This window comes from Notolabrus celidotus, chromosome 20, assembly GCF_009762535.1.
Source record: "Notolabrus celidotus isolate fNotCel1 chromosome 20, fNotCel1.pri, whole genome shotgun sequence".
NCBI lineage: Eukaryota > Metazoa > Chordata > Actinopteri > Labriformes > Labridae > Notolabrus > Notolabrus celidotus.
Window position 1 is genome coordinate 2788304 of NC_048291.1, and position 13185 is coordinate 2801488.

A 13185-nucleotide genomic window follows, 5' to 3' on the forward strand; every position below is an offset into this window, starting at 1 on the left:
GTGTTTGTGTAGGTGTGTCTTTGTCTGTGTCTATGTGTGTTGCTGCAGTTGCCGTCCGTCTCAGCTGTGTCAGTCTGTGTGTGTGTGTGTGTGTGTGTGTGTGTGTGTGTGCGTGTGGCCCGTTGTTGACCTTTGACCCTGCGGTCACTCTGTCTGATGATCTCTCGTCTGAATCAGAAACCTCAGAGGAAGAAGATGGTGAGGATGATGATGAAGAAGATGATGAAGATGAGACAGAGGATGACAGCGTCTGTGAGGAGAGCGGGCTGGGGCTGCTGGCCAGGTTTGCAGCGAGCGCGCTCCCCGTCAGCTCCACGCCACTGAGCCTCCTCCATGACGGCAAACAACGCAGCCTGCAAAGCACTCTGGGTAACGCAACAGACACCAACACAAGTGTGTGTGTGTTTGTGTCTCTGTGTGTGTGTGAGCTCTCTGTGTGTGTCTGTGTGTGTTTTGACACCATGTGACCCTGTCCCCTCCCCCTCAGGCTCCTCGGACTGTGATTGGTCGGACTCTGGGTCTGACCTGCGGTTGAGGAAGTTCCCGTCTCTGCTTCACGGTAAACGCTCGGCTCCTGAGCTCCCCCTGCTTCCGCCTGTGACCCGCCGCCTCAACCAGCCCAGCCCCACCAAGAGGGACGAGTCCCAGCCAATCAAACGCAAGCCTCTGCCCAAACCCCGCCCCTCGCCCCGGTCTCCAGGGCGGTTCAGCTTTGACCTGAACTCCAGCTGCGCTCTCTGGGGCTGCAGCGAGGATGAGGGCTGGAACCGCCGACGCAGCGAGAGGATTTTCCTCCACGACGCCACCACCACGGCCGGACAGACGTCCACGCCACCCTCTGCCTCGACCAGCCAGAGCTCTTCCTCCTCCTCCTCCTCTTCCAACTCCAGCTTGGCCCCGCCCCTCATCCAGAAACCCGCCCCCAGACCCAAACCCGCCACGCCCAGCAGAGACGGAAAAGACGCAACGAAGGTACGAAAATAATTCACCCAGTTCTACGCAACAGAAGAGACATGAACAAAACCCCTCCTCCTCTTCCTCCTCTTCCTCCTCCTCATCCTCCTCCTCCTCCTGGTCTTCCTCCTCCTCCTCCTGCTGCTCCTCCTCCTGCTGCTCCTCCTCCTCCCCCTCCTCCTCCTCATCCTGCTCCTCCTCTTCCTCCTCCTACTGCTCGTCCTCCTCCTCCTCCTGCTGCTCCTCCTCCCCCTGCTGCTCCTCCTCCTCCTCTTCCTCCTCCTCCCCTTCCTCTTCCTCCTCCTTGTCTCCTCCTCCTGTTGCTCCTCCTCTTCCTCCTAACTCTGTCTTTACATCCTCATGTTTTAATGTGCGTGTGTGTGTGTGTGTGTGCGTGTGTGTAGCAGAAGAAGAAGCTGAAGGACCCTCCTCCTCCTGTGAGTCCGTCCTCTCCCTGCGGTCCAATCACAGACGTCCCCGCTCCGCTGAGCCTCGGCAGTCCGACCCAGAAGAGCCAGCCGAGAGCGAAGACGAAGGCGAGAGAGGTCAGTGAGACGAAGGATGAGCGGCGTGAACTTCATCATCTCAGCGAGGATGAAACCAGAGTGTGTTAGTGATCACTGTCGCTCTTAAGATCTGCTCTGTGGTGGATCTGGTCTCTGCTGGGTTAGGGTTCCTCTGAACACAGGCTGTCGTATGTTCAAGAGTTAGTCGTGTTCCTCCTTGACAGCAGGACTCAGGACTCAGGACTCAGGACTCAGGACTCAGGACTCAGGACTCAGGGAGGGCTCATCTCATCTTTATTAATAATCACTGTTCATACATTGAAGCTGCAGCACCAATAAACACAGACAGACAACAACAACAACAACAACAACAACAACAACAACAACAACACAATGACACAAGACCAACACAAGACAGAGGAACGGAATGTGAACTACAATAAAATAAAATAAAAATAAATAAAAAATGAATTAACATAAAATAAAATACAATAAAATAAAATACAATAAAATAAAATACAATAAAATAAAATACAATAAAATAAAATACAATAAAATAAAATACAATAAAATAAAATAAAACTAAATTAAATTAATTAATATAAATTAATTAACATCAAATAAAATACAATAAAATAAAACTTAATTAATTAATATAAAAATAAATTAGCATAAAATAAAATGAATTCACATAAAATAAAATACAATACAATAAAATGAATTAATATAAAATATAATTAAATTAAATTATATTAATTAAAAATAAATTAATTAACATAAAATTAGATACAATAAAATAAAACTAAATTAATTAATATAAAATGAATTACCATAAAATAAAATAAAATGAATTAACATAAAATAAAATACAATAAATTGAAATAAAATGAAATAAAATAGATGATTTAAAAAGAAGAATATAGAATTAAAATAAATAAAATACTCATGATGGTAATAATGCAGTCCAGGGCTAAAAATAAATGGCTCCAAGTTAAAATCCAGATTAAAACAGTTACTCTGTCTTTGACTTTAAAACACTCAGAGAGCTCGCTGCTTTAAGGTCTAGAGAGTTCAGAGTTTATGTCACAAACACAGACAGCTCTCTCTCTCTGTGAGGAACATCTGAAGGAGGACCTCAGAGACCGAACATGAAACGACAGGAGATCAGAGATGATGCTTTAAAAACAAGTAAAGGACCAAACAGAGAGGAAACCAGAGCAGAGTTGTGATGGGGATGTGTGTTTGTGTGTGTGTTTGTGTGTGTGTGTGTCTTCAGCCGTCCAGGGGAGCAGTGAGCCGGCTGATGGAGAGCATGGCGGCGGACGAAGACTTTGAGCCAAACCAGGACAGCAGCTTCAGCGAGGACGAGCTCCTCCCAACACGCGGCGGCAGCAGCAGCAGCGTGTCAGAGCAGTCCTCCACACCTGGTAAACACACACACACACACACACACACACACACACACACACACACACACACACACACACACACACACACACACATGGCTTATCCCTCCTCTGCTCACAGTGACGTGTGGTGTGTGTTTGTCAGCTCCGGTTCAGTGTGTGCTGGATAAGGACTCTCTGGTGGACGGACTCAGAGTTCTGATCCCGATGGACGACCAGCTGCTGTACGCGGGACACGTGAACACCGTGCACTCCCCTGACATGTGAGTACACCTGAGCAGGTCTTTCAGTGTGTTCAGGCTCTGACAGCCTCTTAAAACCTCACACACACCACAAACATCAGGTCCTCTACGGTCCGGTCCTAAAGCTCACTTTGAAAAGTCCTGAAACAAGTTCCTGTAATCCGGACCAGCTGGACCAGAACCCTCTGACACACACACCTCAATAAGCTTTCAGTGAAGAGGACTGTCTCTGTTCTTTCATACATAAAACCTCAAACCAGTCCAGCACAGTTCGGACACAGAAGAAGAAGAAGAGTTCTCAGTTTGACTCCTCCTCCTCCTCTCCTCCTCTCATCCTCAGATACAGCGTGGTGGTGGAGGGCGAGAGAGGGAACCGCCCACACATCTACTGCTTAGAACAGCTGCTGCAGGAGGCGGTGAGTGTGTGTGTGTGTGTGTGTGTGTGTGTGTGTGTGTGTGTGTGTGTCTGTGTCTGTGTCTGTGTCTGTGTCTGTGGGTGTGTGTGTGTGTGTGATTGTGTGTGTCTGTGGGTGTGTGTCTGTGGGTGTGCGTGTCTGTGAGTGAGAGTGTGTGTGTCTGTGAGACTGTGTGTGTGTGTGTGTGTGTGTGTGTGTCTGTGGGTGTGTGTGTGTGTGTGTGTGATTGTGTGTGTGTGATTGTGTGTCTGTGAGTGTGTGTGTGTGTGTGTGTGTGTGTGTGTGAGTGAGAGTGCCTTTGTGTGTACTCGTCTTTGAGTGTGCGTGTCTGTGAGTGAGAGTGTGTGTGTGTGTGTGTGTGTGCGTGTGTGTGTGAGTGTGTGAGTGTGTGAGTGAGTGAGTGAGTGAGTGAGTGAGTGTGAGTGTTTGTGTATGTGTGTGTCTGTCAGTGTGTGTGTGTACTAAAGTTCTTTGTTGTGTGTGTGTGTGTCTGTGTGTCTGTCAGTGTGTGTGTGTGTGCGTGTACTAAAGTTCTTTGTTGTGTGTGTACTAAAGTTCTTTGTTGTGTGTCTGTCAGTGTGTGTGTGTGTGTGTGTGTACTAAAGTTCTTTGTTGTGTGTGTGCAGATCATTGATGTGAAGCCTCCGTCCGTGCGCTACCTCCCAGAAGGAACCCGCATCGCGGCCTACTGGAGCCAGCAGTACCGCTGCCTTTACCCGGGCACCGTCGTCAACGGTACAACACACACACACACACACACACACACACACACACACACACACACACACACACACAGGTGGAGGTGTTAACAGAGCCAGAGTCCAGTAGAGTCTCTGAATGAAGCAGCAGTATGAGTCCTCTGAGAGGGTCTCTGCTGGACTTCAGTACCGGCTGCAGGCTGAGCTGGTCCTGGTTCTCAGGGTCTCATCTTGTTTTCAGGTTTTTACAGAGACCTGTAAATGTCCTGATAGGTTTCCTCCACACTCTGAGTCCTCACTGACATAATATTAAATAAGCATCTTAAACTGGAGGCGTGTCTTTGTGTCTGTGGGCGGGGCTTAAAGCTTCACATTCAACATCCTGTTCCATAAAGAAGCTCAAACAGAGCCGGTCTGACCCCAACACACTGAGACATGAGTCCACCTAGAGAGACGACAACAACAACAACAACAACAACAACAACAACAACAACAACAACAACAAGGCTGTTCTGTCAAAACAAACTGTTTGTTTGTTTGTTTGTTTTGTAAACAGGAAGTTCAGATGTTGACGAGAAAGATGACCTCATAACGGTGGAGTTTGACGATGGTGACACGGGACGCATCCCCCTCTCACATATCAGACTGCTACCACCGGACTACAAGATCCACTGTGAGAGCACACACACACACATACACACACATACACACACATATACACACACACACACACACACACACACACACACACACACACACACACACACACACACACTCTGACCTGAGTATCTGAGGTGGTCTGGTTCCCCTGAAGGATCAAACCTCTGATCTTCCCTCTCTGCAGGCGCCGAGCCGTCTCCCGCTCTGCTCGTGGCGAGCTGCTCCCGGAGGAGGGTCCGAAAATGCAGCAAAGACGGCAAAGAGGCGGGGAAGAAGCCGGAGGAGGGTGCTCCTAAGATCAAAGGGAAACCTGGACGCAAACCCAAACCCAAACCAGGTGAGCCGGTCTCTGTGGAGGCATCAGTCCCCCTCTCTGTCGTCTCTGGTCAGGTTCAGTGAAGACATGAAGCTTCACAGTCTTTGCTTATACCTTATATACATGAAGGTAATTATGGTCTCAGGTTAAAGACAGACTACTGACCAGGACTAATCCAGACTCCTGAGCTGGACTAATCCAGACTACTGACCCGGTCTAATCCAGACTCCAGCAGATTGTCTCCAGATTCTGACCCTCTTTCTTTTATTCCAGAGACCTCCATGAGTCAAGACGGCCGAGAGAAATCTGATCCCTCCTCCTGCTCCATCCAGCCCCCTGACAGACCCCCGGCTCCATCCAAACCCCCCTCCATCCAGAAAGCAGCTCACGAGAAGCCCCGCCCCGCATCCCGCCCAACCATGCAGGCCAAACCAGGCCGGAACGGATCCACCTCGTCCCCAACGAGGTCCCCCAGCCTCCCCGGCCTCATGTCCAGGAAATCCAGCTCGTCCCAGCCTCCTGCTCCTAAAGCGAGCCGCCCCCTCCCTCCGTCCCTGTACCCCAGCACCTACGGGAAGGTCCTGACCGTGGACCTGTACAGTGAGCCAAACCTGAGCTCCTACACCAGCCAGCGCAGAGACAACCCCAGCAGCCCAACCAACACCAAAACCATCTCCAGACCCAGTCTGGGGATGTCCTCCTCGTCTGCACCCAAACCTGGATCTTTACCCAGACCGTCCTCTGCATCCAAAACTAAACCCACCTCGGACCACCACAGCAGCTCTAGACCCAGCCTCAGCTGTGGTCTCAGTTCCATATCCCGGCTCTCCGCAGGTAAACCCGGCTCCTCCTTGACCCCCAGACCTTCACAGTCCTCTTTGTCTTCATCATCTTCATCGTCACCCAGACCCAAACTGAAGATCTCTGAGCAGCTGTCCTCCGTCTCCAGACCCAAACCGGGCCCGGGTCCAAGCGATGTGGGCTCTTTGGTGAGACGCAAGTCTGCTGAGCCCCTCGTTAAGCTCGACCATGAAGGCGTCACCTCCCCCAAAACCAAGAAAACCAAGGCTCTGATGCTGCTGGAGGGGCGGGGGGTCAGGCGAGACCACGCCCCCATCGCCACAGCCAATCAGAAGCCTCTAAAGGTCAAACCAAGAGCTCCGGAGAGAGAGGCCGTCCCGCCAGAGAAAGACTCTTCATACAAAACTCCGAGTCTGGTGAAGGAGAAGGTGGAGGGGCGGGGCGGAGCAGGTAGAGGACAGGAGGCGGAGCCAAGAGAGGAGAAAGGGAAGAAGGAGGAGAGGAAGATGAAGGAGGAGTCTCAGAGCAGCAGCAGCTCGGAGTCTGAGGAAGAGGGAGAGAAAGGGAAGGTGAAGAAGAAGAAGAAGAAGAAGTGTACCTCAAGCTGCTCCTCCTCCTCTTCATCCTGCTCTGGATCCTCCTCCTCCTCTTCATCATCCTCCTCTTCATCGTCTTCGTCCACTGATGACTCCTCCTGCAGCTCAGACGAAGACAGGACACCTACGCCTCCGCCTGGCCCCGCCTCCTCGCCTCCTGCACAGGAGAAACCAAAGGAAGAAACGAAAGAGGAGGAGGTGAAGAAGGAGGAGGAGTTAAAAGTAGAAGAAGAAGACGAAGAAGAAGATGAAGAAGAAGAAGATGAAGAAGAAGAAGAGCTTTCTCCTCCCTCACGATCCCCCTCTCCTTCATCCTCTCCGACTCCTGCTACTCCCGCTAAACCTGCTAAACCCGCCACCGGGAAGGGATCCGGGCAGAGGGGCCGTCCCCCCAAACCCAAGCCCAGCGGAGGAGAGGGGAAGGTGGGCAGACCGAAGCGCAGAGAGGGGGTCCACCTCCCCACGACCAAGGAGCTGGCCAAGCGTCAGAGGCTCCCCAGTGTGGAGAACCGGCCCAAGATCTCTGCCTTCCTCCCGGCCAGGCAGCTCTGGAAGTGGTTCGGGAAACCAACACAGGTGAGACCAGCCTCTTTCAGGTACCTTTGACAGTTAGAGACTGTTTACCTCATGAGACTCAGCAGGAGGGCTGACATAGACCTGTAGACCCAGAACCACCAAGGGTTAAAGAGGTGGTCCTCTGTGCTGGTCTTCTATCCTGGTCTTCTGTCCTGATCCTCTGTCCTGTTCTTCTGTCCTGATCTTCTGTCCTGATCCTCTGTCCTGATCTTCTGGCCTGGTCTTCTGTCCTGATCCTCTGACCTGATCTTCTGTCCTGATCCTCTGTCCTGATCCTCTGTCCTGATCCTCTGACCTTGTCTTCTGTCCTGATCCTCTGTCCTGGTCTTCTGTCCTGATCTTCTGTCCTGATCCTCTGTCCTGATCCTCTGACCTGGTCCTCTGACCTTGTCTTCTGTCCTGATCCTCTGACCTTGTCTTCTGTCCTGATCCTCTGACCTGGTCTTCTGTCCTGATCCTCTGTCGTGGTCTTCTGTCCTGATCCTCTGTCCTGGTCCTCTGACCTTGTCTTCTGTCCTGATCCTCTGTCCTGATCCTCTGTCCCGGTCTTCTGACCTGATCCTCTAAGCTGGTCCCCTGTCCTGATCCTGTAACCTGGTCTTCTGTCCTGATCCTCTGTCTTGGTCCTCCTCAGAGACGGGGTATGAAGGGAAAAGCTAAGAAGCTCTTCTACAAAGCCATCGTGCGTGGCAGAGAGATGATCCGGATTGGGGACTGCGCCGTCTTCCTCTCTGCAGGCCGGCCCAACCTGCCCTTCATCGGGCGGATCCAGAGCATGTGGGAGTCCTGGGGCAGTAACATGGTGGTCCGGGTCAACTGGTTCTATCATCCCGAGGAGACCAACCCGGGCAAGAAGCTCACAGACAAGAAGGTAGGAGGAAGCAGTCGTTTCTGTCCTCTGTCCTTGATCCTCCTCACAGACCCTGAATCAGACGGTAACCTGTGAATCCTTCTCTCCTGCAGAACTGGGACCAGATGTGTGGACAGTCTCTCCCAGCAGCTCTGCAGTCCTCCATCCAGAGGAAAGACTTCATGGAGGTGAGGAGCACAGACACACTTGATACCTCAGGAGACAGGAGACAGGAGAGGAGACATGAGACATGAGAGGAGACGAGATAGGAGACATGAGACCTAAGAGGAGATAGGAGACATGAGACATGAGAGGAGACAGGGGACATAAAAGGAGACATGAGACGTTAGAGCAGATGGATGACATGAGACATGAAAGGAGCCAGGAGTCATTAAGAGACATGAGGAGACATGAGAGGAGACAGGAGACATGAGAGGAGACAGGAGACATGAGACATGACAGGAAACATAACAGGAGACAGGAGATATGAGAGGAGACGAGAGAGGAGATTGGAGAGGAAAAAGGAGAGGAGACATGAGAGGAGAGGAGCCAGGAGACATAAGAGGAGACAGGATACATAAGAGGAGACATGAGAGGAGACATAAGAGGAGACAGGAGACATAAGAGGAGCAGGAGACATGAGAGGAGACATAACAGGAGACATGAAAGGAGACAGGAGATGAGACGGGAGACATGAGAGGAGACGAGAGAGGAGACAGGAGAGGAGACATGAGAGGAGACGAGTCAGGAGACATCAGAGGAGACAGCAGACGGGAGGGGACAGGAGAGGAGACATGAGAAGAGACAGGAGACATGAGAAGAGACATGAGAAGAGACAGGAGACATGGGAGGAGACGGGATACATAAAAGGAGAGAGGAGATGAGACAGGAGACATTAGAGGAGACATGAGGGGAGAAAGGAGAGGAGACGGGAGAGGAACCTATGTGTCTGTTGATCAGGTGTGGCTGGTGTGTAACGTGTCCTCTGTGTGTCCTCTCTGTGTGTCCTCTGTGTGTCCTCTCTGTGTGTCCTCTCTGTGTGTCCTCTCTGTGTGTCCTCTCTGTGTGTCCTCTCTGTGTGTCCTCTCTGTGTGTCTCAGCGCGCTCTGTACCAGTCGTCTCACAGCGATGAGAACGACGTGCAGACGGTCAGCCATAAGTGCCTGGTGGTCAGCGTGGAGGAGTACGAGCAGATGACTCACACACGCCGCTACGCCGACAGCGAGGACCTCTACTACCTGGCCGGCACCTACGAACCCACCACGGGTATGATCTTCAACACCGACGGAGTCCCGGTCATCTGCTGAACCAGACACCGGAACCAGAAACCGAACCTGAACCCCGGTCCTGGACCCGGACCTGAAAACGAGCCGGATCTACTTTCATGAGGGATGTTTCACCGTGCTGCCCGTCAGACTTTCACAGACGGACACACACACACACACACACACAGATGTTAATAAACCTTCATGGACTCACACACACACACACCTGCACACACACCTGTAAATACACACCTGTGTGTACACACACTCCTCCGAGTGTTTCACGTCTTAGAGTAACGTCAGAGTACTTTTGTAAAACAGCCGAGAAGCTTTAACGAACTGTGAAGGAGAGAGACGTGGAGACGGACATGCACGCGGTCATGTGACGTTGTGATTATGATGTTGCCATGGTGATGTTAGTCATGTGACAGTCCTATAAATGTTTGTAGAGAACAGCAGGAGCAAGAGACGCACAGAGAGAGAGGTGAGACTCCCTCCAACAGAAAGCACTTAAAAAAAACACTTAATTTAACCCTTCGTGTTCCCTCGACAATCCTTCTTCAGCGTGCACGCCGCACGCCGCTCCGACCTCTGACCCCTGACCCCTCACAGACTGAAGAGAGAGGAAGAATCCGTTTAAAGCACTTCCTGTTTCCATCCCCTGAGTTTTGTCTTAAAGGCAAATCCACACTTAAAGACATGTGAACACTATACGAGAGCAGATCCTTAGAGCGCCGCGGCACAGAGTCTGTTGAAAGGCATGCTGGGAAATGTAGGACCCCTTCTTCTCTAAATGTAAACAGAAGCAGCTGATTGTGTGTGTGCACGTGGATTCCTCCTTCACTGTCGGAGGGTTTGAAACATTGCAGTCTGTCCTCTGGTGTGAGGCGGCCTCAGTGATGTCACCTCTGAGCGTCCCGTGTTGCGTGCTCCGTGTGTTTCTGTCGCTTCTGACGTTTCGTCCCACGCTTCTTTGGCGTGTTTCGGGCGAACAGTCGTGAGTGCACTTTGAAGGCGCTCCGCTGCAGAGGAGACTCTGTGTTGTCTTCCAGTGAGCATCCTGTGTTCATGCTGCCGCTCCTCTGCATGGCGCCCTCGTGGTTTTCGTTGGAGCAGGTGAACAGACTCACCTGGTCCCGTTCTTCTTCTTCTTTTTTTCCGTCTCGTCGCTGCTGATGACGTTTTTTCTACGTGCCTGCTTTGACCCGTTCCTTTGGGCTGAAACTTTTGAATGTCCTGCTCAGGGTTAGTGAGCGTTTGGGCGGCCTTACCGTGAAGATTATGATGCTTTGCCAAATTCTGTTTAAGCCCCGCCCCCTCCTGCAGAAACGTCCTATATAAAGAGAATCCATAATTCCTCCTCCTGGTGTTTGGCTGCAGGTGAACATGAGCTCGCTTTCTGCAGAGGTTACCATGGTGATCCCGCTCTCTGCAGAGGTTACCATGGTGATCGCGCTCTCTGCAGAGATGGCGTGTGATAGTCAAACTTCGATTGCTCTGATCGATCAGACGGCGGCAGGACGACGTGTGTTCATGCCGTGAGCAGAGATGTAGCGACGCCTCGACACCATCACAAACATCCAACAGATTTACTGCTCTGACTTCAGCATCCACAGGAAGAACCTCATGTGTGTCCTTTCAAAATAAAAGCATACATTTCAGCAAAACAGGAAATAAATTCACCAACCAAGTGTCAAAATAAAAGCATCACACATATCCGTTAGGATGACATCATCATGAACCAGCAGCGTCAATCATCTGGGGTGGTGGAGCATAGCATAGCTTAGCATAGCATAGCATAGCTTAGCTTAGCATAGCATAGCATGCCATAATATAGCATAGCCCAATATAGCATAGCATGTGGTGTTGTGGTGAGTGGAGAGCGTCGTTACATCTCTGGTTGTCTCCTCCTCGTGATCAGCAGAGTTTCACCTTCAGCTGAGACTCATTGAAGCGTCCCTCATTAAAACCTGCAAGTGCAATGAACAAGATTTGACCAGGTACAGAGAGACCACACCTGCTGCTCAGAGACAGAGAGGGAGAGAGGGAAACTCTCTGGAGGAGGGGTGTGTAGCTCACGTTTGCAGGATGAAGAAATGATCTGAATGTTTGTTTACCCCTCGAGCAGCTAAAGCACTTTTTGTGTGTGTGTGTGTGTGAGAGAGAGAGACTGATAAGACATCACACTTATCCCCTGGTATTACCACACACACACACACACTCACACACACACCTGTGTAACCCTTACAGGTGTGTGTTTGGCCTTCCAGTCTCTATCAGTCCCGGTCTCCATCCAAAGCCCAGCCTTAGGCCTCACAGGGTCCAACACGCCGACTCGCCCTCTGCGCCTTGTTTTTATCGCGTTGGTTGATTTTATATTTTTGATCTGTTTCACTTTCACGAGCTCGTCTCCAAACGTTCGTCTCTGCTGTGATTCCTTTTTTTTTTTTTTGCATGTTTCCGTTTTTTTATTTTTATTCCCTTGCTTCCCCTCTCTGAACAATCGTCCACGCCCCCAAAGCGACCTGCTGACGGGCACCTGGAGCTAGCTGCTAGAAAGAGAGAGAGAGGAATGGGAGAGAGAGTATAAGAGAGAATGGGAGACAGAGACAGAGAGAGAGAGAGAGAGAGAGAGAGAGAGAGGTGGACTGGAGGCTGGTTCTTCGTCTGCTGTTCCTTCAGTATCGTCGTCTTCGTCCTGTTACAGAGTTAAAATAGATTATTTTGAAAATCAGAGTTTTGTAAATGATCCTTCAGAGTGGAGAGAAGATATCAGAGTATACTTTGTACCATGTTGAAACGTTTTAGAGAATCTGACGCTGAAATATTCACATCAACTTCACGTGTAAGAACTGTTCTCCTTTTTTTACAGCAGCCACATGATCAGTGTTTCTTTCAACTGTTTTAGTAACTCAGTATTTTATAGTCCTTCAATAAACTGAACAAACCGTCTCTGAGTCTCTGAGTCTCTGAATGATGTCCTCACAGACCACCATCTCCTCTGGGTCCCCCTCAGTCCTCCACAAAACCAGGTACGGCTTCATCAGGTCTAAGACACCGTCACCTGTGTCCAAGTCCCTCACACCTGTGTCCTAGTCCCTAACACCTGTGTCCTAGTCCCTAACACCTGTGTCCTAGTCCCTAACACCTGTGTCCAAGTCCCTCACACCTGTGTCCTAGTCCCTCACACCTCTGTCCTAGTCCCTAACACCTGTGTCCTAGTCCCTAACACCTGTGTCCTAGTCCCTAACACCTGTGTCCTAGTCCCTAACACCTGTGTCATAGTCCCTTACACCTGTGTCCTAGTCCCTCACATCCTCCACCTGTGTCCTAGTCCCTCCCATCCTCAACCAGGGTCCTTCACCTGTGTCCTAGTACCTGACATCCTCCATCAGGGTCCTTCACCTGTGTCCTAGTCCCTCAATCCTCAACCAGGGTCCTTCAGCTGTGTCCTAGTCACTCATTCTAAACCAGAGTCCTTCACCTGTGTCCTAGTCACTCACACCTGTGTCCCAGTTCCTCACATCCTCCACCAGGGTCCTTCACCTGTGTGTTATTCCCTCACATCCTCAACCAGGGTCCTTCACCTGTGTTCTAGTCACTCATCCTCAACCAGGGTCTTTCATCTGTGTCCTAGTCACTCATCCTCAACCAGGGTCTTTCATCTGTGTCCTAGTCACTCATCCTCAACCAGGGTCTTTCATCTGTGTCCTAGTCCCTCACATCCTCAACCAGGGTCCTTCACCTGTGTCCTAGTCCCTCACACCTGTGTCCTAGTCCCTTACGCCTGTCTCTTAGTCCCTTTGGCCTGTGTCCTAGTCCCTCACATCCTCAACCAGGGTCCTTCACCTGTGTCCTAGTCCCTCACACCTGTGTTCTAGGCACTTACGCCTGTCTCT

At 50.8% G+C, this 13185-nt stretch overlaps 1 protein-coding gene across 1 annotated transcript in view; it reads left to right on the top strand.

The window, feature by feature from the left end:
• The window catches only part of tnrc18 (trinucleotide repeat containing 18), a 39338-nt gene extending 27100 nt beyond the window's left edge, over positions 1-12238 (top strand). Inside the window, exons 18-30 of the mRNA XM_034711157.1 lie at positions 178-369; positions 488-972; positions 1362-1499; positions 2737-2887; positions 3012-3129; positions 3449-3524; positions 4151-4259; positions 4779-4895; positions 5067-5219; positions 5472-7171; positions 7806-8042; positions 8135-8209; positions 9122-12238. Coding sequence (XP_034567048.1) covers positions 178-369; positions 488-972; positions 1362-1499; positions 2737-2887; positions 3012-3129; positions 3449-3524; positions 4151-4259; positions 4779-4895; positions 5067-5219; positions 5472-7171; positions 7806-8042; positions 8135-8209; positions 9122-9328 — 3758 coding nt within the window. The 3' untranslated portion in view covers positions 9329-12238. The remainder of the gene's footprint in view (positions 1-177; positions 370-487; positions 973-1361; positions 1500-2736; positions 2888-3011; positions 3130-3448; positions 3525-4150; positions 4260-4778; positions 4896-5066; positions 5220-5471; positions 7172-7805; positions 8043-8134; positions 8210-9121) is intronic.
• The last annotated feature ends 947 nt before the right edge of the window (positions 12239-13185 follow it).